Source organism: Colius striatus, chromosome 3 (assembly GCF_028858725.1).
Source record: "Colius striatus isolate bColStr4 chromosome 3, bColStr4.1.hap1, whole genome shotgun sequence".
Lineage (NCBI taxonomy): Eukaryota > Metazoa > Chordata > Aves > Coliiformes > Coliidae > Colius > Colius striatus.
In genome coordinates this window covers 58,370,341-58,397,780 of record NC_084761.1, presented here as the reverse complement: position 1 = coordinate 58,397,780, position 27,440 = coordinate 58,370,341, and the positions used below count along the sequence as shown (strand labels likewise).

General features: G+C 35.7%; 1 protein-coding gene across 3 annotated transcripts in view; it reads right to left on the bottom strand.

Annotated features, from left to right (window-relative positions):
* PALLD (palladin, cytoskeletal associated protein) overlaps nt 1-27,440 on the bottom strand; it is a 190,303-nt gene that overhangs the window by 109,781 nt on the left and 53,082 nt on the right. For 2 of the 3 annotated variants that reach the window (XM_061993409.1, XM_061993408.1), the window contains exons 2-8: nt 14,144-14,322; nt 12,611-12,677; nt 11,932-12,037; nt 10,431-10,505; nt 7,849-7,990; nt 7,528-7,551; nt 109-228 (exon numbers count right to left, since the gene is read on the bottom strand). In XM_061993409.1, the coding sequence (XP_061849393.1) occupies nt 109-228; nt 7,528-7,551; nt 7,849-7,990; nt 10,431-10,505; nt 11,932-12,037; nt 12,611-12,677; nt 14,144-14,322 (713 nt within the window). Of the gene's footprint in view, nt 1-104; nt 229-7,527; nt 7,552-7,848; nt 7,991-10,430; nt 10,506-11,931; nt 12,038-12,610; nt 12,678-14,143; nt 14,323-27,440 lie in introns of all 3 variants that reach the window. The other variant, XM_061993410.1, reaches the window with a different exon arrangement.

Below are 27,440 nucleotides of genomic sequence, written 5' to 3'. Positions count from 1 at the left end.
TCTACAAGGGAAGCAGACTGATAACCTCACAGGTAAATCAATTATCTATGATCTATGACTGAAATTATTTCTCTTTCTATGATTCCTTCCTTTCCCTTCATCACATACCTGAGCAGACAGTTAGTTGTGCGCTGCTTGTAACTGAACCATGCTCATTTGTTGCTGTGCATGCGAAAAGTCCCGAATCTTCAGGAAAAGTTTCTGCAATTACAAGGGTACATATCTCTTCTGGAAATAAACAGAAAAATAAACTGCATCATAAACTATTTAAAGTAACAGGTAATGTTTTTGTATTTTATGATAAGGACATAAAATACACAGGACACCAGAAAGTGCTCCTTATGCAAAGAAAAGCTGGGAGAACTGCAGAAGAGCTTTCGATATAAATGGCTTCAATTAAAATCACTATGTATATAAAACAAGTAAATTCACCAAGCTAAGTTTGCAAAAGAGGTTTTTCTGGAACAGTAATTTTGTAGTCACAAGTCTGTGCGATCATTTTATGCACCCAATATCTTAATTTTTATGCATACAAAATTAATACTTGCAAGCTTTTTTTGGGTTTCTAAATAATAACGCCAACATGAATATCACATCATTCCTTCTTCCCTGAAGCTTTCTGTATTTAATACAACATTTCAGATCAAATCCCACTCCCAGTAAAAACAGAAAGTATTTTGTCATGAATTTGAAGTAACTTTTCTGTATAAACTAACTAGAATTAAAAACTTTGGATTGGTAAACATTTCCTTTATGCATGAAAGACGTCTCTGTCTGCACAGCAGTCAGAATGGATAAACTGAAACTATAGGACAAAACAACATCCCCAGAAACTCTTCTGAATGCTGTGACACAGATGTATTCTGTGGCTGTTTGAAATCTGTTCTTTCTCCTTTGATATGCCATAGTATATGCTTTGATTATACCAAGGCCTCAATCAGAAGACTTTCATGAAGGCTGAACTGTTCATATTTCAATTTGGATCTCATAGTGATGTTTTCTAAATCAATTCCATCCATTTATAAGGGGCACATTTAGTTATCTGGGCATATATTTTCCAGATTCTTCTAAGAAGTCACTTTATTTTATCTTTACTTCTAATGATATTCTAATATTTAAAAAAATTCTCATTATAGCTAATCTAAATAATCCTAACATTTACACTACATACTTAGATAACATTAGACCCGAGCAATGTTATATCATGGGTTTCCTTAATTAGGAGTTTCTTTTTGCTTATGCTCATTTTCTAGTCTCAAAATCCAATTCTATAAACAATCATTTTGCATTTTTGGACATTTACATGGTTTCCCACATATTGTCACAAAATCAATGGAATACAGCTAATAAAAACAAACTGAAAAATGAAGAAAGATATTTCAGACTCCAATAACTTTCACCTGAAAACTGTTCTGTAGAAGAGATTTACTAAGGTAAGATTTCCTTCTCTTAGGAAAGGTTCAAAGAAGGAAACCATTTCCCCCCACCTTCCTAATTTTCATTGTTGTGTTGTGGACCACTGTTTCATTTAGACAGTTAATAAAAAAGTTACATAATTTTTCCAATTATAAATGACAATGTAACCAAAAAAACCCCTCCCTCTGCTGGAAACAGGCTAAAAATGAATGAATAACTAAATATTTTGCACTGGGATTTTTTTTGAGGCAGCAGAACATGCCTTTTTTTTTTTGGCAACACAAACCACTCATTCTGTGTAGCTGCAAGAGGCATGTCTGGTAATACTGTAGCACATTGGATCTTATCTGACCCAGATGAAGATTAATGACTCATGAAAGTCTTATCGGGAAAGTATTGGGTAACACAAGCTAGTTTTAAACTACTGAGATCAGCTTTTTTTAGAGTCTTGGCGTGTTGGAAGCAGTTGGAGTTAGATTGTTAACCACACGTGCGTACTCCTGGATTGAACTGACTCTGGGGATGCAATCTGATACATGCAGCACACTAGTTTCCTGTTCATTTAAGAGCAGAATTCTGAAAACTGAGTGTTTCAGGACTGCAAAAGAAAATCACACCCACCATGCTGAGAACTGCTGTTTGAATGAAGGCAGAAATAACAACTAACAGAATGCCTATTTTCCAAACCACAGAGCTAATTAATGCCTAACATTCTTTCAGTGTAAGTGTGTAAAATGATCACATGAGAAGAACAGATCTTTACTTTTCAAGGAGAAAAGAATTCTAAAGGATTCTATCATGATGTGGTTTGTTTACTGAAGGAGAATCCTTGTAAAAGAAATTGAAAGTAAATCAGTGATTAAAATAGAGTTTAAAACTCAGTCTACTCACCTGGATGAGCGTACTGCAACACATTTGCAATCAGACATGAGAAAACTAGCTAAACTGAAAACATAACAAACCACTAAGAGCTCATCAAAAGGCTGCTTGGGCAAAAACCATATGCAAGCAACACATTACCATTGTTCTTATTCATTTTTTGCTCACTTCAAACCAAACATCTTTGACCTCCAAGTCCTTGCTAAAAGGCTCACTACTGTAGAAAGCACAGAAATAAAATACTAACTTGAGAAGAGAAATGTTCTTTAAATGTTTCCATACTACTCTATTGATGCATCATGTTTTGAGTATTTTTCTATCTTTAAATCCTGACTTATGTAATTATTTTTCTTTCTCTTACCATGCTAGGTAGAATCTGATGACTTAAAATAAATTATGTCTGTTCTACTTCCCGGCAATCATCAGCTGACAAATAATTTCATCAAAAAAATGCGTTCCAGTAAGCAGCTCTGAAATGGTGTTCTCAGGGCCTTAAAACATATTTAACACTTGACTAAGTGAACACAAAAGCATTCTGCTCACTGAAACATGTAAAATGCTTAGGCATGCAAGTACTTGACTATTTTGTCAGTTATTTAGAAAGAAAGATTACATTTTACAAAGTAATCCTTTCCCTTTATAGTTCACGAATCCATGAGGAAGAATAATCTTTGTTAAGGCAGAAAAATGTTTCATTTTAACAAATCTCATCACTGACAATGTGTTTACTTCAGAATGTTTCTAGTTTCTATGAATTACATTAAAGGTAGAGTAGTTCTTATATCTGCACCTTCAGCTCCAAATGTGATCATTAGCTTTCCCCGATGTAATGCACATGCAGTTCTGGGAAATAAGTACAGGCTTTTATTAGTAGTTGTTCATTATCATGCAATGAACAGATATTTCTATAGCTGTAGGTTCAAAGCTTTAAGTTTTCTGCTACACAAAGCTACAGTGGTGATTTCCTGGTAAAAATCCAACCAAACACAACCCTTCCATCTTCTAGGCAACCTGTCTCTTATTATCCCTCTTGCTCCCCTACCTATCAGATGTTTAACTATACTGGCAAAAAAATATGCTCATCAGGTCATTTCTCATTTAGATACCTTTACTTCTCATTTAGATTCCCATGCATCCTTCAGGTAAAGAGAATAGGGAAGTGTGAAAATAGAGAAAAAGAGTAGCATAATGGTAGCATTGCTGACCCATCAATGTCTTAAATCGTAATAACACAATGAAGAAAGTATTTAATTTACCTGTTTCTAATGTTTGATGTTGTATATACCTTTACCCAGCCAGGATGCAGCTCTGCTTATTTAATAGGCTTTATGAAACTCAGGAAATTAAGGGACAAGTTTTAAAACTATATACAGACTGACTATGTTTGAAGGTATCTCAAATAGAACCTCCAGAACACTAAGAAAACTGAACAAGAGCAAATGTGACTGGGCAATATAGTGCAGTTTTAGAACACAGAACTTAGGTTACAGCATTGTAATCAATACCCAAGACAGCTGCTATCTAGCTAGTTCAGGTACAATAAATAGGAATACTTCTATGGCAGCATGGACTTCAGTCCCTAAAGCAGTGTTCAGGTGTGAAGAAAAATTAAGCCATTTAACAGGGTCAATGAAAAGTTTATACTAAAGCTTAGACTGAAGCAGTTATAATATCGTAGTTGGAAGTGAAGTCGGATGTACACATTGAAGATGAAATCAATGTGTTTGGCAGCATAACTGTGATGATTAATGTACCCAATGAGCTTTAAGTACTTAAAATTGAAGAGAAATAGCAGAAATTTTTGAAAAATCACATGGTACAAAAAAGATCAGAGGTTTACTTTGAATTCGGAAGCATCAACAAACAAGGACAGTCATATCAGTCAGACTTATGATGGGATCACTGCCAGGACCAGAATTCTACCTGTACCCTAGGTGCACAGAGTACACTTGAAGATATAATTGACTGGCAATAGTGCACAGGTTGATATGACTGCATTTAATGAAGGATAATTTTAGCTTGTTTTCAGTTTTTCTTCTAATTTTACATCTTTGGCTATACTTTATTGGAAATTGCTCTCTTCAATCTCTTCTTTGCTGCTCAGCAGTGAAAATGAGAGCCAGACTCTCAGTCATATTTTGTTTTTACACAGATTTCTGTGTTTTGAATTTAATCAGCTACCAGAAAGCTGATTTTTTTTTTTTGTTTGTTTTGGTGTAGGGAAACGGTAAGGATTTATGTAACATTTGCCATATATTTTCAGATTCAAATATTATGCAGAAATAGTGGAAGACTTCTTAGAGAGTTACTTGAGTTGAAGCTCTGGAACACAGCGGCCAAATAAGGAAAAAGAAAGAACAATCGAAGAGAAAGTAAGGACTATCTTTTGATATGTTTCAGATGGATACACACAGTATTGTGCTTAAGAAAAGTAAGTATGTGTACATGGCAATTCCTTGGCAATTGAAGAAAAATTACTTCATATAGTTTTCTTCTTACATACCATTAGACAATTGTTTTAATGTAATTCAATACAGTTTGTGGCTGCCTCCAGACAGCTGAGTAATGGTCAAAATATCAACAGCTGGCAAATGACTCCATGGGATTTTTCATTCTCAGGCAGCCTGCTCTTTGAAGAATTCAGACAGTATAAAGTCAAAATTTTCAAGAAAGAAGTACAGAGCAGGTAATTTGACAAACTGTGATGTTGGCTTTAGTAATCTGACTAGCTATTAATTTACAAAGCAGTCTGGAGAGATTTGTGATGCAAACTGATTTCTGTCTAGACAGAAAAAGGAGTGCAAAACACATTAGGGTAGATAGAATGTACCCAAAAAAAAGTAGGCAACTCTCCCTTGCTTCTTAATTTCTTACCTGTGTGAGTTCATGGAATATTTTTCTTTTAAATCATTAGTACTGGCCCAACACAGGATAATCAATATTTTTGAGCATTATAAAGTGATGACTGGACTTTGGTTGACAATGAGCAATTAAAGTCATACTACAACTTGTTAAAATGTATATAAAGTTGCATGGAAGTTGTACACTTGGGAAAATGTTTACAAATTATGTTCATGTTTCAAAATTTTGAGTACTTAACTAGCATAGGTATATTGGTTTCCTTACCAATCTTGCACACATATTCATCTGTACTGAACAGCAGTTGTGTGTAAAACAGTATCAGCAGATACTGTTTTATCTGGCTTCTTACAATATGAACTGCATCACATAGCAGTGCTGCACCTATTATATTTCCAGTACCCACCCAGCTTCCTGTCGTAGAAATTTTAAGGTCCTTCATGACATCCTAAAAACCAATGCTACTTATTACCAACATTACTACAAATACATAAAATATTACTCATCATTTATGCCAAAAGGTAGTATTTTGCCCAAACTTTATTTACATTCTCTTTGCATGCACAGAGACTATTCCAACACAAAGAAGCCAGTAAGTGTATGATCATTAATTTTAGTAGAGAGTAAGACACTGCATATTAATAATAGTGCTTAGTAGGAACTGATACTTGCACCAGTCTTACAGGGATGGTGCTTAGCTTGATGAATCCAGGGAGAACAAAACACCAAACTGAAACTCTTTCAGAGGTTTTGGGTAGCAGGAAGGTGCTTATAAGTATATATTACAACAGAATTACAAGCAAGAAAAAAACTCTCAGACATTGAAATCAGGCATTCACTACTGTTATGTCTATTAAATCACAACAATACAGACCCCAAAACAATATTTTGAGACCCCTTTCTACATTTGCCTTACCACCTACTTTAAGAATGGTATGAGATACTTTGATGTAAAATAGGTTTTCTGTACCTGTGAAAACTCAAGAAATCAACTTTTCATGTAAGGATCTGTCATTCCCTAATACCCTTTCAAAAGATTCAGACATCTTTTCCTAGAGTCTGTAATCTATCTAGACATGGGAAGGATAGCATTTAGCACCATCAACATGGTGGTAAAGGTATGTAAGAGGGCTGGCAAAGTCATGATTTTTTTAATTCACTTTCCATTTCAGGTTATTGTTATGAAAGTATACTGTTATCTTTGTGAACTATCATGATTATTCTTACTTATTCCACAGTAACAACTGTCAAATGGGCTATATGAACCTTGCAACTAACAATACTGAAAATTAATTACTTGTCCATGCAAAATACCTTCTAGTAAGAAGCATAATATACTATTTCCTTTGTGCTCACTATTCACAAGATGGAATCTGAATATTTTATCTCAAGAAAGCAAGTGCTTCTCTTTTCTACTAGGTAATGTTGTATTCCTACTCTAAAATACTTTGTTCATGTAGTATTATACACATTCTGTTGCCTTTAAAGATTGAGGGGGTAAAAAATATTTAAAAAATTAAGCAATCATTGCTCATGATTGAGTTCTGACAGAACCGTTTAAAATTAGATATTAAAAAACCTCCCTAAGATATGATAGTAAATTTAAACTTCATAGAAACTCCATAATTATAGAGTAATTTCTATTCCATAATTAAAACTCTCTCCAAATTCAACCATATTCAAACACAACCACCCTCTTAGAGTAAGGTTCAGACTGTATTACTACATTTCCTTCTACATTTAGTTTGAATCTAAACATTAAAGAAAACAAACATTCTCAGCCTTTTTAGCATCACTTACTATCCAAGATACTGCCTCAGCATATAAGGATTTATAATGGAAAAATGAAGCAACCAGAGAAAACTTGTAGCTGGAAAAACACCTTTTGCATGCTGAAATCTAGGACTTTTTTCTCGCAAACAGTCTAGGAAAACTGAATGTGCCCTTGTTTTTAAGGATAAGCTTTCACTTGCATTTAAGATGCTTCTCATCTGCCAAGCTAGATTGGCAAAACTATTGTTTAGTGGTTGACTGTTATGAAACTCTAATGAGTACAATTTGGGTAGTGGAATTTTGTGGGAATTGTTCTTTTTCCTCAGCAACATTCATGTTGCTCATTTTCTGAGAATGACATTTGCTTTAAAGTTTAAGCTGTGAGACTCTCCTTGCTGGTCTAAATGGAATTTACTGTTTAACTAATAAAGGAATTGATGTAAAGGACAGTGTAGAGTGTGGAAGGTGTGATAAAGAAGCATTGTCTTTAAGGGAGTTTCATATTACCAATGCTCAGCAGAAACATTTTTCTATTTATGGCCTCAGTACAAACTCAAATTGCTAGTGAATCAAGAGATTATTTTTTCATATGATTCTTACCAGGTTCAGTTGCAGATCGTGGCTCTGCATATCATATCATAAGGAGGGGAAACAAACAAGAAAAATTATATTAGAAATTACATTAATAAACAACAGTATAATGAATGAACAGATTATATTGAAATGTACTGGATACAAGTACAGACTCTATGTAGACACATTAGAAAATTAGAAAGACACATTGCTGGTAGCAATAGTTCAGTTATTACTTCTAGCAATTATAATCACTGAAATGTGAAGAAAAGAGGACTCTATCCTAAATTCAATCCTGACAGACTAATTTTGTGATCTTTCCCTACCCCATATCAAAAGTAGCCTTACTTTTTTTGAGAATTCTGAAGTCTGGAGAATCCTGTATTTCAACACCCTGTCGAAACCATTTCACGTGAATGGGAGGGGGTCCTCTGACCCTGCATTCCAATACCACAACTTGTCCCTCAGATGCTGTGGAGTTTTGCAGCTCCTGAAATATAACAATGATAAATCAAATGGGTGGGGACCAATTTACATTATTAAAAATACTCTTTTCTTCCCTTTGTATTTAAACTTTGTTGTATTTTGTCACTACATTTTTGCAATAGACATTTTCTATGAGCTGTTAACTCTGATTAAATTTAATGTTTCAGCTATATAGTTAAAAATTACCAAATGAGTGGTTTTCAAATACATTCTTAATATGACCAAAGATGGAAAATGTGTATAAGTATTTAATTCCTCACACCATCACAAGCAGATGCAGTCTGACCTTTCATTTTTCATCTTTCTTCCACAAGCTGAAATGAAAATTCTGTAACTAACTACATGTTGAGTTGGTCCTGAGAGAGTAGCTGTGCTGCATTTAGGTCTGAATGTGGAGCTGCTCTTCCTCTGAGCTATTTATAACTAACCAAGCAAAATTAGATTGCACAAATATTAGGATCTATTAGCTTGTGTATGGATAGCTTTTGAGACAATATTATGGCTGTAATAAATTCTTACACACATCCGAAAAATTTCAGAAAAATCTAAATCTTTGATGAGGAACTACAGTGAAAAAAGAGAAATACAGTATTTTAATGACAGGAGACAGTAATTATTTTTGCCTTTGTTATCCATCTCAAGATGATAAATCAGACTTTTTTACTGTACTGTTTGTCTCAATTCTTTTCCACTTTGTTAATAAAGTTTTAGGCAGCAAAGCAATTGAAGTTAGGTCTAAGCTCAGAGTTATTCCTAGTTACTATTCATAGATCTCTAGTTACTCAAATGCATATTTTTTTTTTTTTTTATTCCCTGAATTTTGTATAGAAAGAAGTTTACACTAGGAAGCTGGATTGAATATGTGTTTTATTGTTCATATCTGATTAATTTCTAATTCATTTCTTCTGTAATTAATTTTGCTTTGGTATGTCCCGATTGGCTTAAGCCAGTCAATACTAGAGTTAGGAGACATGAGATATGAGGGCTGAGAAGGAACAGTGGTGTTTTGGTTGCTTTGGTTGTTTCTGAATGAGAGATGGATTTTTCCTATTTCCCACTCTTACTAAGAAGTTGTGTGTCTTCCTACCTTGCAGTAACCATATTCTCTAATCCCTTGTACCTCCACTACTTACTCTTCTGTGATTCCTGCAGTATCACTGCAGAACTATGAGGAATATAATCAGATCCTTCCTGACATGAGAAAGGGATATTATGGAGCCACTAGACAATTGTGGAGAACATGACTTACTTATCTGTAGGCAAAATTTCTTGCTGTTCATATTAACTTCTTTTTAGTCAACCCTTTTTTTGAAGTAATAATCAGAAACACCTTTTCTTCATTTTGGCTTCAACAAACAGTGATTAAACAATAATTCCTTCTATGGAAATGATAGTTTGAGGGGCAACAAAAATCATACTTTTTATTAAACACATATTTTAGAGACAGAGAAATATGCTGTCGTTTTTGCAATTACCTAATTCCCAGTTCTAAAGTTTGATTTGGGATGAAAGAGAAGATAAATACTGACTTAATTACCTAAGAATTACTGAATAAAAGTTTCCCTTCTAGAAAGTCCATGTATCAGAAATATTGTGGCCTAATAGGACTAGGCAAGTGATCATCTCCCTCTACTTGACACTGGTGAGACTGCACAAATACTGTGCTCAGTTTTGGGTAAAGAGAGACATTGAGGTGCTGGAGCATGTCCAGAGATGGGCAATGAAGTTGGTGAAGGATCTAGGGAACAAGTCTGATGAGGAGTGGCTGAGAGAGCTGGGGATATTTAGCCTGGAGAAAAGGAGGCTGAAACACCTTATTGTACTTTACAACTACCTGAAAGGAGGTTGAAGTGAGGTGGGGTTCATTTTCAGAGTTCATTTTCTTCTCCCAAGTAACAAGTAATAAGATGAGAGGAAACAGCCTTAAGTTGTGCCAAGGGAGGTTTAGGTTGAATATTAGGAAAAAAAAAAATCACTGAAAGGATTATCAGGCATTGGTCAAGTCATCATCCCTGGAGCTATTTAGAAGATGTGCAGATGTGGCACTTAGGAATGTGGTGTAGTGGTGGAAATGGCAGTGCTAGGTTAATGGTTAGACTCAATGATCTTAAAGGTCTTTTCCAATTTAAATGATTCCATGATTCTGTTCCTTATGTTTTCCAAGATGTCTCAATGAGCTGCTTTTTTAAGTGACATATCTGCATATATTTTCTTTTTCAAAAACAAAGTAAAAGCCCTGCGTCATTTGTTCTTGCCAGGAGATAAATTATTGTAAATGAGATTTTGATGTACAGTTGGTGTCTACCTTATATTATTTGTAAAGATTTCTAAATGGAAGGCAGTCATGGACATAAGACAAACACAGAATATTCATGTAATTCTGCTACTGATCTTATAGTGGACTATAGGAATATAGTATAAAAATTACGAAGGATAAAACATACCTTTGTAAAAATGGGTGTAGAATAGACAGGTTTGGGTCCATCCAAATGGTGCAAGTATGAAGTAGGGCTTTGCACCTGCAAAGCAAAGCAACAATACTATAATATGGAAAGAATATTGGTTTCAAAAATATGGCCTGAATGTACGTATGCAATAATGCAAATTCTCAAATGTCAGTCTTATTATGGTGTTCACATCCTAGCACACTTTTTGAGGGCCATAACTATTTCACATCCATTATATCTCTGAAATAAAAAATGTAAGCATTAAAGACTTCTGTACTTCCCATGAGAAATTTGTATGCCATTGCCTTGAAGCATTTTAAGAGTTTGAAACCTGTTAATATCATTCAAGTATTTTTGCCCCTCCCGTTATTAAATCCCTTGACTGATGTAGTTCTTAAGGGTTAATCTTAAGGGTTTGAAAGGACCTCAAAAGATCATCTAGTCCAACCCCCCTGCCAGAGCAGGACCACCTAGAGTAGGTCACACAGGAACTCATCCAGGTGGGTTTTGAATGTCTCCAGAGAAGGAGACTCCACAACCCATCTGGGCAGCCTGTTCCAGTGCTCCATCACCCTCATAGGGAAGAAATACTTTTTATTTCTTTGAAACCTATTATGTTCCACCTTGTACCTGTTACCCATTGTCCTGTCATTGAAGATCACTGAGAAGAGCCTGGCTCCATCCTCCTGACACCTGCCCTTTACATATTTGTAAACATTAATGAGGTCACCTCTCAGTCTCCTCTTCTCCAAGCTAAAGAGCCCCAGCTCTCTCAGCCTTCCATCTTAAGAGAGATGCTCCACTCCATCATCTTTGTGGCCCTGCACTGAACTCTCTTCAGCAGCTCCCTGTCTTTCTTGAACTGAGAGGCCCAGAAGCTTATCAAGGTGAGCCAAATGAATGCAAAAGAATTTATCATGGACAGTCAAACAAAGATATTTCTTTTTTCTGTATTTGATGATTTATATAATATATATTTAAAAAAGATAATCTATCTTATTTTATGACTTATCCACAGTGGCATCAAAACTAAGTGTAAACTCAGGAACATTGATTGTCTGCATTTAATTTCTAGAGAGTAAAACTTACTTTTTTCTAAAAGGCCCAGAGAAATGACAGTAATATTTATTTTAATAACAACCTTTAAAAATGTTGTTAATAGATATTGTAGGCATTCATTTGTGTTACTTTCTTTTGGAATTGAAACAAGTCACTGTGAGTGATACATTCTGCAATTTTCATTATTACCAGACCTGTCACCTGCTCATATGCTGTGTTGATACACACTGTGCAAGAATCCATATGTATATTTACTTTTATGTCATTTACATTCAGTAGATATATGCTTTTTTTTTACATCATCATATTTAATATAACAACATAAATTTATAATTTGGTAATATAGTTCCTCAAAATTATGGAGTATTTCAGGACTTACAACTTTTGGAATAAAATTTAAAATTATTTTAGTAATTTAAAATATGGTTCCTAAAAATACCTGTTGACTGGGCACAGAGATAGGCTGAATTACAGCTGTGGTGACTCCAGACTTTGGTGTAGAAGATCCTATTGTCAGGGAAACAGAAGTGGTTTTCTTTTGGGCCCTATTAAAAAAAAAAAAGTAATCATCAAGTACATTATAAGATCTAAAATCAGACTATTTTAGCCTTGTACACGTTAGCTAGCCACCTTGTATATTTTACCTCTTTAAATATGTCATTATCATCTGAAAAGATCATCACTGAAGGAAGCTTGAGTAGAACAAAATCTTTGGCTAATTTACACTTTCACTCCAAAGAAAAAGTACTGATTTAAGATACAAGATAAAATGTATAGGCTTTCAAAATTAATTGTAGGCCTCTGTATGTGGTTTTGGAGGCACAGAGGCAGAGGGCTGGTTGATTACAAATGAAGACTTGGTTAACTTAAGGTTATTCCTCAAGTTGATACTAACAAAATAGTGGTCAGGGTAGGGGCCAAATTCATCTGACAGAACAAGTACATTAATATAATCTACAATTTTAACATTACACATTTATAGCACATGAGAGAAGGAGAAAAGACAAGACATACACAAATATACCCCAGATGTTTATTCAGATCTAAAACACCAAAGATTTTCCAATGCTCCTTATTAAGAACGTTTGCACAGCATTGGTTCTACTTCGTACACTTACTGTGGCATAGCTCCAGATTTTGACCTGAAAATTAAACTTTCACTCTCTGAATCGGTGGAACTGGCACCTGGAAAAGAAAGTATCCTCAATAATCTCATATCCTTTTACTGATTTATTTAACGTTCAGATTCCAAGAAAAAGCTATGCTACTTTTGTATTTCTCTTCAGGAGTTGAGACTTCTCTGTAATAAACTACCAGAGTTTTTTCTTATCTGATAAAGATTGGAACTATGTACTTTAGACAGTTACAGATCATAACCATACCATTTTAATTGTAAACTGTTTTCCCGAGGCTCTTAGCTGTGTTCCTCTGTATTGAAACAAATATGGCCAAAAAAGAAAGAAAGAAAAAAGCTGACTACTACTAATCTACTGGAAATGTATCATTTTATGTACTTGAATGTTAAAGCTTAAAGCTTAAACAAACATATGACTTATACACAGATAACAATATAATGTATTTGTTTGGTGATAGTCTGAGCTGACTTAAAGACAGAAATAAGAAAGCACTTACTTTTACTTAGTTTTTCCTAACTAGTACGTTACACAACATTTATTCTAGACATTTATGTAGTAGACTTTGCTCCTCAAAGGATTTGTGCCTACATATGGATAGCTATATTTGTAATACAAATTGTAAGAAATTTAAAATCAATATGCATAGTATAGCGTAGGCTGATTCCAATGAAACAAAGCTTGGACTGAGGCACTCAAGTACCTTGCTTATTTATAAAGTTTAGACTTCAAAAATTTGTTGTATTTGTTATATTACTTTATTTTATGATTTCAATTAAAAAATTAAATTGATTTTAAGGAGTTACAAAACTAGTAAAAGAAAATATATTACCAAAATGTTTGAAAAATGCATTAATTATAGTAACAATCAGTATTCAATTAAGGTCATCTTGCCTAAAATACAGCCTTCCATTAAAAAATAATTAAATAGTTTAGCTCACGGTCAAGTCATTAACTTTCCTCAGAGAAAATAATACTTGAATTATGACTAATTTTTAAGTCAATAAATATTTTGACAATTACTAGCAGTTGATTCTGGATGAAATTAGTATGATTGTCTTTTAAACTGACTTAATGTAGCAAATATGAATAATTATAATACATTTGCAGATGACTGAAGAAGGCTCATTTGGAGCAGCCACATTTCTTTGCACTGTAAAGAGATTCAGAACTGAGGCAGAGATTACTGCTATCATGAAAATCATTGTTTGGATCACCAGTTAAAACTTTAATTTACAGAGGCTAACTATATGCCAAAAGCTCTGCTTGTTCCACCTTCTCCATTCTTTATGTTACCCTTACCCTAAATAAATAGCAATGTGATTCTTGGGACATTCCTTGAAATACTTAAATTAATATAACGTGATGTTCAAAATGGCTTACATTAAAGGGAAGCAGAAGAACACCACAGAAATACAACCAAAGAAAATGTAATCTCAACATTTAGAACTGAAGGTAAACTTCAGCTTAGTAATCTTTTCCTGTATACATCAAGTATCTTATTATTTCACCTCTCACCTTCAATGAATATTTCAGCTGATGTACTATCTGAACCTAGGGAATTTGAAGCCAGACAAGTATAGCGTCCAGTATCGTCTTCAAAGGCTTCCGCTATAATTAGTGAATGAAGTCCTCCACTTCCAGAACGGATCTGAATGTCGGGAGAATCCTGGAGTTCTTTTCCTTCACAGAACCATCTGCAGCCCACACACATTTAGAAAGACAAAGGAAAAAAAAAGAACACAAAATAATAGCACGGAAGAAGACATTACACTGTGCTGCAAAAATCTAAAGTGCTACTGAAATCAGTACATGGTGCTTTGAAGTGTTTAATAGTATTTGCAAAGAACTAACTTGCTGGAATAAGCTTAGCTCAGTCTAATCCATTTCAATTTAACCTGCTACTCCCTTCTTCCTAACACTCACTGATGCTCCACACAGGATGTTTGATTTTAGTCTATCATACTTAATCAACTTACTATAATCCCATGGTACAGGTTCCATATTGATTAAACAAGTTTAGTCTTACCTCAGATCAGGAACAAAAACTGGTTTTCATAGAATCATAGAATCATTTCAGTTGGAAAAGACCTTTGAGATCATCAAGTCCAACCACTAACCTCACTGTGAAGCTCACGACTGAACCATGTCCCTCAGCACCACATAGACGTGGGTTTTTTAATTTCCAGCAATTCTCTCTCCATCACCTCCCTGGGTAGCCTGTTCCAGCGTCTAATTTTTACACTGTTTCTCAGTAAAAAAGTTCTTCCTAATCCCCAACCTAAACCTCCCCTGGCACAACTTGAGGCCATTTCCTCTTTTCCTATCTTTCATAACTAGAGAGAAGAGACTGACCTCCACCTCAAAGCAACTCATTTCAGGTAGTTGTAGAGAGTGATCATGTCTTGCCTCAGCCTCCTCCAGACTAAACAACCCCAGTTCCCTCAGCCACTCCTCATAAAACTTGATAATCAGACCCTCCACCAGCTTTGTTGCTCATCTCTGGACATGCTCTGGCACCTAAATGTCCCTTTTGCAGTGACAGGAACCAAAACTGAACACAGTATTCAAGGTGTGGCCTCATCAGTGATGAGTACAGGGGCATAATCTCTTCTTTAGTCCTTGCTGGTTACATTATTTCTGATACAAGCCAGGATGCCACTGGCTGCCTTGGCCACCTGGGCACACTGCTGGTTTATATTCAGCTGACTGTAAATTAACACCCTAAGGTCCCTTTCCTCTGGGCAGCTCTCCAGCCACACATCCCCAAGCCTTCAGCATTACGTGGGTTTGTTGTGACCCAAGTACAGGAATCGGCACTTGGCCTTGTTGAACCTCGTACAATTGGCCTCAGCCCATTGCTCCAGCCTGTCTGAGTCCTTCTGAAGAGCTTTCCTGCCCTCAAGGAGATCTACCCAGCTTAGTGTCATCTTCAAACCTACTGAGAGTTTTCCAGCCTTGGATTTTAATGTATATACGTAATACATGTTCCACTATCAAAAAGGCCCAGCAAAAGCACTGGGTTTAGGTGCAGTCAAGACACACACTTATCTGTGATGACTTATTACTAGGTAAAGCACAACCTATTTTCTTTATGTTGGGTCAATCAAATGTTTTCCAGTGCAAGCTGTCTGCAGAGCTAGTCCATGTTTTCAGTCCACATTGCTGTCATGAAGCTACCAGCTCCCATCTTTTTTTTTTTTTCTGTTTAACTCCCACTTATTTGACAGTCCTATTCTCATAAGCTACCCCCTGATTTATCCATATCTCTAGTTTACCAGCAAGTATGAGAATTAGATAATTCTTTTTTTATAGGGGCTACTATACGTTTTTGCAAGAGACAGAAGACTGGCTAAAGAAAAATCACTAGGGAACAGCCTTCTTTCCATTCTCAAATTTTCACTGTGTCTTGAAAACAAATTTTGTCGAGTCTGTCTCAGCTTGTTATTCCTGCTCTTGGCTGACAAACTTAGTTTGATCTTTGTCATTCTTCCTTCCCTTCCTCTCACTCTATAATCCTAATCTCTGCTTTTCCAGGTTCTCTCTTAGCCCTCATTCCCTTCTTCTTCCTCTGCCACCTCAAAATTAAAATCTCCCTGTAGTGAGGATAAAGACAAAATGAGCAATTCTTGACGTCAAGCTTTATTTCTTCACCTCATAATTCTTAGTTTCTTACTGTAGTGAGGATTTAAAAAAAACTCGATTCAAATTAAAAGATGATGTTATTATAAAAATAATTTTAAAAGACTTAAAATCTGCCACCAAAAATCTATTTATATTTTCCTGTAGTTTGTACATGTCACTAATTCCACTTTAGAATTGAACTTTTTTTCCCCTCTCCTTATCAAGTGACTCTCCCCTGCCCCTCCAACAAAAAATAACCACAAGGAGTTTTGGAACTCCCCCTTACCTATTTAGGAAAAGCATACAACACTATAGGATGACAGATACCACACAATAGCAATCAGTGAGGTGTGTTTAGAAATGAACTGCCTCTGTTTTATTGCTCTCTTTAAAAAAATATATAAATAGTAAACTACACATAAATAACATTAAAAAGTGTTACAAAACTTTCTTCTTCCAAAATATTGGATTGGAAAACTTAAATATCATGGTTATTTCAAAAGGCAGACTTAAAAAACCTAATAGATTTTCACATAAGACAATTCCCTTTCATAACATACAGAACTGTGGGCAGGCCCTCTGTGTTTATGAACAGTAGGTCTTTTATTCCTGAAGGTGAAAAGATGGTGATAGTGGCATTAAAACCATATGTAATTGTCTTCCGTAATTAAAAGACTAACACATTCCTTTTCTATCTTCTGTTTTGCCCAGACAGCTCACACAGAAAGTATCATTTGTGGAAGGAACTAACAAACTTCCATTTGTTTACTCAGTAGACCCCTTTGGCCTACTTTTACAACTATTGGGCTTGGAGACAAATGGATTCTGTCAGCTCAGCTGCCAAAATTAACATTTGTCTTCCCTTCCTTTCCTCTCTTGTATCAAGTCCTCCTTTCTCCCGGTGTGAGGACCTCTGCTACTATTTCTGCTTATTAGACCTTCAGAGTCTTAACCTCTGTGCAGCCTTTCCTAAGTTACATTTTAAATGATATGCACAAGAGAGAGGTTAATTCAATTTCTAGACGATCACAGACAAGAGTTTGTAATATGAGGCTCTGCTTAACCATTAGGTTTATTTTTCTTTCCTTTCCAGAAACATCCTGCAAAGGAAAACCTCTCTTCCAAGCCTAATTATTTTCGCAGATAGATCCTATTCTAGTTTCATGTAAATTGTATGGCTTTCTACCGTCTCCCAAATTCCATGATCACAAAATGTTTAAGAAATTGATAAGCATATGAACCTAAAATAAAAAATCCATTTATATGTATTTTTTTGTCAGATGACATTTAATGAGCAAACTGTTTCCTTAGGAGGACAAGTTCTACACTGTTCAGTCATAGAGACAGAGAAGCCTCAAGTCGTGGGAGTTATTCCTCACCACTGGTTGTGACTAAGACTCATTGCATCACATCAGTGACACACCACTGAAAACAAGTCCTGACTTGCTTCATCAGACACTATCTGCCACAGACAAAAACACATAAGTAAGCAAGCCAATACAAAATGATCTCAATGATCATTAAGGTGATATTTGATGAGTGGGAAACAGGCCTGATGTGAGAATGCACTGTTTACAGTGGAAAGAAGAATTTACCTTCACAATGGGCATAAGAAGAGTTATCTGAAATCATGAAAACTGGAATAGACTTACTGATTTTCTCCTTCCTCTTCTAATTGTATTTTTTAAAATTTTCTATCTACGTCAATAAAAGGAAGAGATTAATTATCATGAATTTCTTGCATCAAAATTAAGCAAATAACGAAACACTAAATTGAATTATCCTCCAATAACTTGATACTTGACAGTTCAAGAGGCTATATGAGTTAAAAATAATAGTCAGCTAATAATAATAATTTTTTTTTTTTCCCCAAACACAGACTGAATCTTAGTTTTCCATCTTTTATATAGTATGGACAATTACCACAAATAAAAGCTATCTACAGGCCCCATCAGCTTATTGCCATCATACTTGGAATCATCATGGTAAGAGGATTTTCTGCTTCCTAGGACTAAAAAAGATTCAAAGACAAATCTTTGAAACATTGTCTTTCTGCAGAGAGAAGACCAAAGCCACAAATCACTATCAAAGGGAGATTAAGCCAAAGAAACCACGAGGAATCATGGCTAGACACAGAAAACCAGCCACAAAGCAAGTCTTACAAGAAAATTCCGGCTTTATGCTAGCTACGGCAGCATTAATTCATGTCCAATCTATTCCAGCCTACTGATCCTCTTGGGGATAAGAGGATTACCATCTAGCTGTGAGAAGGCAATCGTGCCTCTAGAAAGGCAAAACATCCCAAATCAAACCAAGACCAAAAGACACTGAAAGTAGCATAGAGGAACAAATGCACTGCAGATGCTTTGCAAAAAAGAGAATTCCCCAAAGAGAGAACAGGGTCAGAAAAGTCATCTATTTCATAGGCTCTGGATACCAAGTACAAAAATTATCTACTGCTTTCCCTATCCCTTTGTTGTACGTTCTCAATATTGCATAAAGCATGCAGACAGAAACAAAACAGACAGAGAGACCAACAAAAGGTTTTGCATATGTGTGTACATATCAGTCCACAGAACAAGAATTTTGGCTTTCATCATCCTATGTGCATTCCTGCAGGCCATGATATCATTCATGCAAATTTGTAGAGAACTATTCCCTTGAAAAAGAACAGAAACTACTGTAAGAGTAGATAAAAGCTGGGGGAAAAAAAAAGTAATTTACACTTTATGCAACTGAAATTAATTTTATTATTCATTAAGTATCTTGCCAAATTTCAAGTGACACTGAACTTTCCATTCTTTTCTACTTTTGTTCTTCATTCTCTACCCTGCCTTTCTCTTCCTGCCTGCCTGTAACACTTTTGTCTTGCCTCTTCTCCAACTGTGCTCAGTTTTCACCTACACTGTATCTACTGCATGATAAAATGATAGCAATTAAGTATTTAATGCAGACACTGAAACACAATCACTAAGCTGGAAAGTGACTACTCCAAGGAAGAAAACCAGAGGTATTTTGGTAGCAGGGGAACAACAATTAAGATACTTACTTTTCACGCTTCAAAGACTACTTTGCTTTTCTGCTGGCTACATTATTGGATGATGGCAAAACTAGAACAGCAAACAAAAAACGACAGTCTGATGGAAGGTGAGCAGCAGTTCATGCAAACTGACATCAAGTAGCAATTCACACAGTATGTCTTTCTTTTTCACTCTTCTTTATGCCCTCACAACCCTTCTTGCATGGAAATACATACAAGCACGTGCGTCTGGGATTTTAATGACCGTGAACAAAATATAAACAGAGTTGAACAGTACACTGACTGAGTAAGCACCAGGGTCATAAGAAAAACAGTTCAAGGTTCTCTCTAATGCATAATCCTGCTGGAACTTGTGTTTTTTGAGAGTCACTGAGGAATAGAGAGGTTTTCCTTTCTGCACACTCTTAAAAGTTAATTTAAAATGGCAGCTGAAGTGAAACTTTAAGATTTACCCTTAGGGAAGAATTATAATAGGGAACTCGGGCCACTACAAGAAGTGCAGAGAGATAAGTTGTAAATTAAAAAGTAATTTTATCCTTAGTGGTGTTAAGTATGTCCAGCAAGAAAAGTTAAAATGAAATACACTGACATTCCTGTACTGGTAGAGTCAGCATTTCCATCACAATACTGTGTCACTTCCATTTTGGTTTTTCTCCATTGAAGTTAAGCAGGCCAATACTTCCAGGCTGTAAAACATTAATACTTAAAGAATTTAACCTGATTTTTAAAAGAAATCAACTTCACCATATATGATTTAGAGTACATTGCAGTAACCATGTATCTGGAGTACCGTGTCCAGTTCTGGGCTCCCCAGCTCAAGAGGGACAAGGAAATTCTGGAGAAAGTTCAGCCCAGGGCCACCAAGATGATCAGGGGATTGGAACATTTTTCTTATGAGGAAAGACCGCAGGAACTGGCGCTGTTTAGTCTGGAGGAGACTGTGGGAGATCTCATGAATATTTACAAATGTCTAAATGGTGGATGTTAGGAGGTTGAGGCATCACTTTTTTCTGTTCTACCTAGTGACAGGACAAGGGGTAATATTGGAAAGAAGCTGGAACACAAAAAGTTCCATTTTAATATAAGGAAAATCTATTTTACTGTTCAGGCGAGGGAGCCTTGGCACAGGCTGCCTAGGGAGGGTGTGGAATCTTCTTCTCTGGAGATTTTCAAGACCCGCCTGGACGTGTTCCTGTGTGACCTGATCTAGGCGGATCTGCTTGAGCAGGGGGCTTGGACTAGATGATCTCTAAAGGTCCCTTCCAACCCCTATCATTCTATGATTCTATGATTTTATGATCCAAATGCTGACCTGTTCCTGCTGCTCAATTTTCATGAAAATACAATTTCATTACTTGAATATGCAATTCATAAAAGTTGCCAATAATAACTTTGTAATCTTAAAATAAAGATCTGAATATAGAGAATGGTGGTTTGCCTGAACCTCTAGTTAAGTAATTTAAAAAAAAATCTCTATATACTTGCATGTCAAGGGGATGGGGCAACACTTTTTTTCTGTAGTGTCCAGTGATAGGACAAGGGATAATGAATAAATGCTGGAACACAAAACGTTCCATGTAAATTTAAGGAAAAACTTCTTTACTGTAAGGGTGAGGGAGCCCTGGCACAGGATGCCCAGGGAGGTTGTGGAGTCTTCTTTCTGGAGGTTTTCAAAATCCGCTTGGACACGTTTCTGAGTGATCTGATCTAGTCAGACCTGCTTGAGTAGACGGGGTTGAACTAGGTGGTCCCTTCCAATCCCTACCATTCTATGATTCTATGATTGCGCTGGTTTTCCTTGGGACAGAGTTTTCTTCATAGTAGTTGGTCTGGGGCTATGTTTTGGATTTGTGTTGACACAGAGTCAAGGTATTTTCTGCTCTTCATACCACCCCACCAGCAGATGAGCTGGGGGTGCAAAAGAAGTTGGGAGTGGACACAGTCAAGACAGCTGACCTCAACTGACCCAAGGGACATTCCAGACCACATGACATCAAGCTCAGCATATACAACTGGGGGAAGAAGAAAGAAGGGGGAATATTTAGAGTGATGGCATTTGTCTTCCCAAGTTATTATGTGTGATGGAATCCTGCTTTCCTGGAGGTGGCTGAACATCAGCTTGATGATGGGAATTGTTGAAGGAATTCCTTGTTTTGCTTTGCTTGTGCGCAGCTTTTGCTTTACTTATTAAACTCTCATATCTCAGCCCACAAGTTTTCTCACTCTTCCAATTCTCTCCCTCATCCCGCTGGAAGGGAGTGAGTGAGTGAAGAGCTGTGTGCTTAAATGACTGGAATTAAACCATGACAATATTGAAAACCACAGAAACTAATTTTATAATAAAAAGTGTATTATATTATAAACAGTATAAATTATATACTTCTTTAGAATTTAACTGATTCTTCAGGTGTTTCACATAGCTCTTCAAGCTCTCACAAATTTCAAGGAGGATTTCACTTCCAGTTGAGAAAATGATTAGGTTAGGGGAGAGCAAAACTGTCCCCCTCAAAGGTTAAAAAAATAATAAAATTATAAGGGAACAGCAAAAAGGCTGAAGTTTCAAGACACTCATCAACATTTCAGTTTACTATTTCTTACAAGTTAACAGCAGGGTTAGCTTAAAAGTTCTTAAATTATTTTAAAGATTATATCTTGTCTCTATCTTTGTAACCATTGTCCTCATTTTACAGTACAGAAGATTTAAAAAATATATTTATGATGGAAACTTTTAATTACTGGAATGATGGAGGTATTCATGCAAAAAAGTACATTATTTATGCTAGAAAGTATGAAAATTGAACAACAGGCAAAGATTTATAATTATCTAATTTGCCATACAGTAAATCTTTTAGAGATTTTTTTACTTTTTTCTTGAAGATAATTTTAAAACATTTACTTTACTGTTACCTTTGCTAACTTTCTCTGGCAATGCCACTGATTTAAACTCTCGTGTTGTAATTATTCTTAGTCACAATAAGATTTTTTTCCTACAAAATGTCTTCTTCTAAAATTACATATTTCTGTCTGGAGCAACTACCTCCTATTTCCTAAGGACGTTCTACTTTTTGTTACTGCTATTTTTAATAGAGCACTCTCAACAAAACCATTATGGCCATTATAATATGAGATAAATGAGTAAAGGTATTTGCAATAGTGACTACATCTCTTGGTAATATATGGGTACTACTAACACTTACAATTCAACCAAAATCTGAGATATATCTTCTAAAGTGACTTTTGAGATGAAGTGCAGTCTGTGCAAAGATGACTAGAGCTTCTTTGCAGGTACCTAAGAAATAACTAGTGCCTCACAGGTTGGCCAGACTGAGTAAGGGTAGAACGGAATAATCAAAGGAAAAATGACTACACTCCTCAATTTTCAGAGTAGGCACCTTCTGGAAAAAACAAAGAGTAAATAGAACTTTGCGCCACTACAATTACAGTTCTGTATTTCAGTAATGAAAGCAATCACTCAGCAACTTAGATGACAGCACTTGACAGTATGTAATTTTTTCAAGCTCTTATTACATGTTGAAACTGAAAGAAATTTCCTTTAGTACAAAGCCAATGCTGCCTCTCAACAAAATACTTTTAATTTCAGGAGGCTAAGCTCTTAGAGTTCAAGACAGAAAAAACTCTTCCCTTCTTTAAAATTATTTTTCTCAGATATAAGATCCCACAATTTAATTGCAAAAGTCTGTAAATATCAGGGAAAAAAGAAAAGAGTGGCAGGACTGGAAATAGCAGAAAGCTGCAATAACTTAAAAATTATTGATATATTTTTAAAATATACATTATTTATATATATGTGTGTGTGTGTGTTTTTCTCAATAGTATTAAAGATGATATATAGCAAAATAACTGAATAGTTGCAAATTTCCACTTGTTCTTAGATGTCAATTTATATCACTTTGGTTTAGAAAACAGTTGATTGTTTCATAAATAGAGTAGCAAAACTATCTGTAATTTATCTGGGTTTCAAAATTTATTAAAAGAAAAAAAAGTCAGAAACCAAAACTGTGAATATTAATGGACCATAATCTGATCTGCAATTTGCAAAATGATTGGAGAAATGTCTGGAGAAGAGGAGATTGAGGGGAGATCTTATTAACATTTATAACTATCTAAAGGGTGAGCGTCAGGAGGTTGGGACATCCCTCTTTTCTATAGTAAATAGTAACAGGACAAGGGGTAATGGGATGAAGCTGGAACACTAAAAGTTCCACTTAAATATAAGAAAAAACTATTTCACCGTGAGAGTGACAGAGCAGTGGCACAGGCTGCCCAGAGGGGTTGTGGAGTCTCCTTCCTTGGAGGTCTTCATGACCCACCTGGACATGTTCCTATGCAACCTGATGTAGGTGACCCTGTTTCTGCAGGGGGGTTGGACTAGATGATCTCTAAAAGTCCCTTCTAATCCCTACCATTCTATGATTCTATGATTTAAAAGGCATTAAGAAGGAAAATCCTTTGGCCTTCTGACATATCTGCATCTGCAAATCTACATAATGGGTTAGTAAAAACAAAACAAAAGCTAGGAACCAGTACACTATATACAGAAAAACAATGTTCATACACTAGTTTTGTGGTACATTTATTCTGTATTTGGAAGACTTCATGCTAAAATTAGTAGGTGCTCTGAGTAGCTGACAGGAAGAATGACACAAAGTACAAGTTCAAATAAAAACCAAGCAGACTACAATCAGCTAATGGACATTCATTGCATTTCTTAATGTTCCATGCAACTTTCTCATTTTGTTTTTTAGGTTTCATACTCCACTAGAAGATTCTTTTTTTCTTTTGAAATATATTACACATTTCCATCCCCACTGCAATATAGGCAATATATACCTCCAATGCCAATAAGTGTGCAAGAAGCATGTGTCAAAGCACAAAGATGGAACATCTTATGAACGTGAAGAATGAGGAACTGAAGTCATAAAAAGCTTGACAATAGGTGACTCTGCATTTCTGTCCCTAACACTGTTGTAGATGCTTTCACTATTTTTTAAATTTAATTCCGTTTTAAATAATTACCCCATGTAATTCTTATTTTTTCCCACTTTTAGAGTTCATACTCTCAGAGGATTATCACAGAACAGTGAAACACTCTATACAGAATTCAGCACTGAACACAAGAAAAAACCCACCACCTGAAACACATTCTTTGCATTTAACAACTTACTACATGGGAACTCTTATAGTTTTAGGGCACGAAATGCCAGAGAGCAAGCAATAATTTATTTCTTTCTGACAGATAATTAAATCAACTGTTTTTGTACGACTTTCTTCTTGGGCCTGGAACGTCTTACTCTGAAGTCAAAGTGTGGTAGACATTATCTGCATTTCAGAGTGTTACACTAATTTGTCAGTAAGTCAAGCAGCCCTCTTCTGCTTGTGTCTGTAGCTGTGCCAGCAGAAATTGATTTATTTGCTGTTTTGTTTCATGCAAACATTATCATCTCTTCCCAAAAAATCTGAAAATTGGGTTTCCAATTTGGTTTCTGTATTTTTCATCATGTGGCTAAAGGAACCCTTTGCCATATACAGAAATACATACATATAAATTTCCTCTCAAAAGTGGGTTACAAAGACAATCCAGGAAACTCTACCTGTTTTCTTTTCTGTTAAGTATCTTCAAATGTTTGTTTAAATTAAATTATAGAAAGATATCCCAAACATTTTTAAAAGTACTCTTCACATGCAACCAGCCCTATACTGAGGGTCAGAAGTGAGGGAAACATGTAAGAACAGAGCTAGTTTTGTGCTTCAGAAGAAACACACATACTGTATTAGAGATACATTTCTGGTTTCATATGGTCTGTTCTCAGAGCATTCTGGAAGAGCCAATTAGAGTAGCATATGATGCTTCTCTCATTTTATTCCGTCTTTTTCTCCACTCCTCCATTTTTTCCCATTCTGTTGTGTTAGATATGCCCTAGTGTATTTTCAGTAAGGACATTCACCATAACTTTCCAGAATGTCTAGCATGTGACACCTATAAGTGTTGGACTACTCAGTAAAAACAGTCTAGGTAGGATCTAATGGTTCAGAACAGTTTTGACTCAGCTACACTGAACATCAGCAATTGCACAATGAATGTTCTTATGTCTTGTGAGGTAGCTGAAAATGTTTCTCTAAAGAAAAGCTCAATGAATAGGGCTTTGAGCACTGTAATTGAACAATAGTAATTGAACATGAGATGATTAGATATGTTTTATCATTGAGAAACAGAGGTTAAGCACTTTGTCCACCATCATCCAAGAAAGCTAAGACCCATGACAGAACTCCTTCCATTGCCTTAACTCTAGGGCAGCTTCCAGGTGCTGGCCACATCTCTGGAATAAGAGCAGATTCTGACCTGGTATTATCAGATGTACTGTCAGCCATAAAGTTCTTATTCAATCTTTTTAAAAGCCAGCAGATCATAATGAAGACATCAATGTAAGTTACTAAATAGCACCACATGGTAATGAAGTGCGAGGGAGTTCACTCTTAGGTGTCTTTTTGTGTGGCCACTTTCCACTAGCTCTGGAAGTAGTTAGGCACTTAAGTCTCCAGTGTACACACTAAATAACTATTAAATATGTTCACTTAAATTTCAGATACCATCACTTGGCTTATGCAGACGTAGGCTTACATCGAGTTACCATTTTTGATACTTGATAGGAAACTAACATGATCATGGGAAAAGAAAAGAAAATCAAAAGAAGTGAAGACAGTTGCAACAGATTATTTGATAATTACATGTAAAATGCTGAACACTTTTAAGACCCAAAGAACTGTTTAGACTTGTAGGATTTATGTGTTTGCTTGTCTAGCTGTAATGGAATGCCTATCATCTATAACAGAAATGCCGCTCTTAGCTGTCCCTTACAACTGCAAACTCATTTGACCAACAATGGATCTTGAGATAGCATGCTGTCATTATTTTGCCTACATGGAGAGCAGAACCTTTTACAGAATTGCCAGGCATATTCTTCCAGTGGAATAACACTTTGAACTTTGAGGGAACAACTGTAAAGAGTCAAGAGTAAAGAAAAGATGTAAAGTTATAAGGATAAAATCGCCTTTATGTAGTTTAAGTTCTAGACATAAGGTAGATCCCATTTAATTTGGCTGTGGTGAGCGAGTCAGCGGCAAGTTCATGTCTGGCAACACACATTTGAGATGAAGCAGTAATACTTCTCAAAACCATAATACTTAAAAAGAGGAAGAAGCTGAGAAGTATTTTAGGCTGATCACTCTAGTTCACAGAAAAAAAACCCCATCATAACATTTACCCATGAAACCTCTGTAATTTGCAAATCAACAATAAGTAAAAAGAAACCTCCATCCAGGGTATGTAATGTAACTCATACTGAAAACAGAAGTGGCAACGGTGGAACATGCAAGTTTACCATCAGAACTGGCAGAAATCTTACTGGAGTTATGAAAGGTAGCGAGTTATTAAATCACCTGTAACATATATTCCAATCACTATGCTTTTTATAGGCACAGTTAAATGATGCCTACAGAAGAGAGCTATCTACATTTTTGTAGCTAAGTAGATAAAATATTTTATTTGCATCTGCAACATTAGCTAATCCAGACCAGGTTAAACACAAAATAAAACCCCCAATGTCCTTTAAAAAACTGTTCATTCTCACATGAATACCGTTCCTACTATAATCTGCCTTTTTCTTAGTTCCCATTTACTTTCAGATAGGTTAGAAAATACAACTTTGTTGTCCAAAAGATAAACTACTTGACTCATGCAGGTCAGGTTAGCAACTCAGTAGCTGAGAACAAAAGAAGAAAGTTGTCAGCAGTTTTGTAAGAGCCTTGTATTAAGTATGACAGCAGTCAATTTTACTCAGAGAGGCTCAGCCTGCAGAGATTGGCATCGTTCTGCAGTGTCACAGGATGTAAAGAACAAGCACCTCAGCACTTCACTGACTACAGTTTTCAATAGCAGCAGCAGCTCTTGAATGGCTGGGATGTCAAGGGAGGAAACTTCCGTCAGCAAAATATCCAAGATTAGAATGACAGAACGATCTGTATTCACAGAGAGTTGCAACAGCTGAGGCTATTTCATGTTTTTAAAGATAATAAAAGTGGGAGTCTTATAGTTATAAACGATGGTTTGGCCAAAGTTGGTGGTGTATGGCT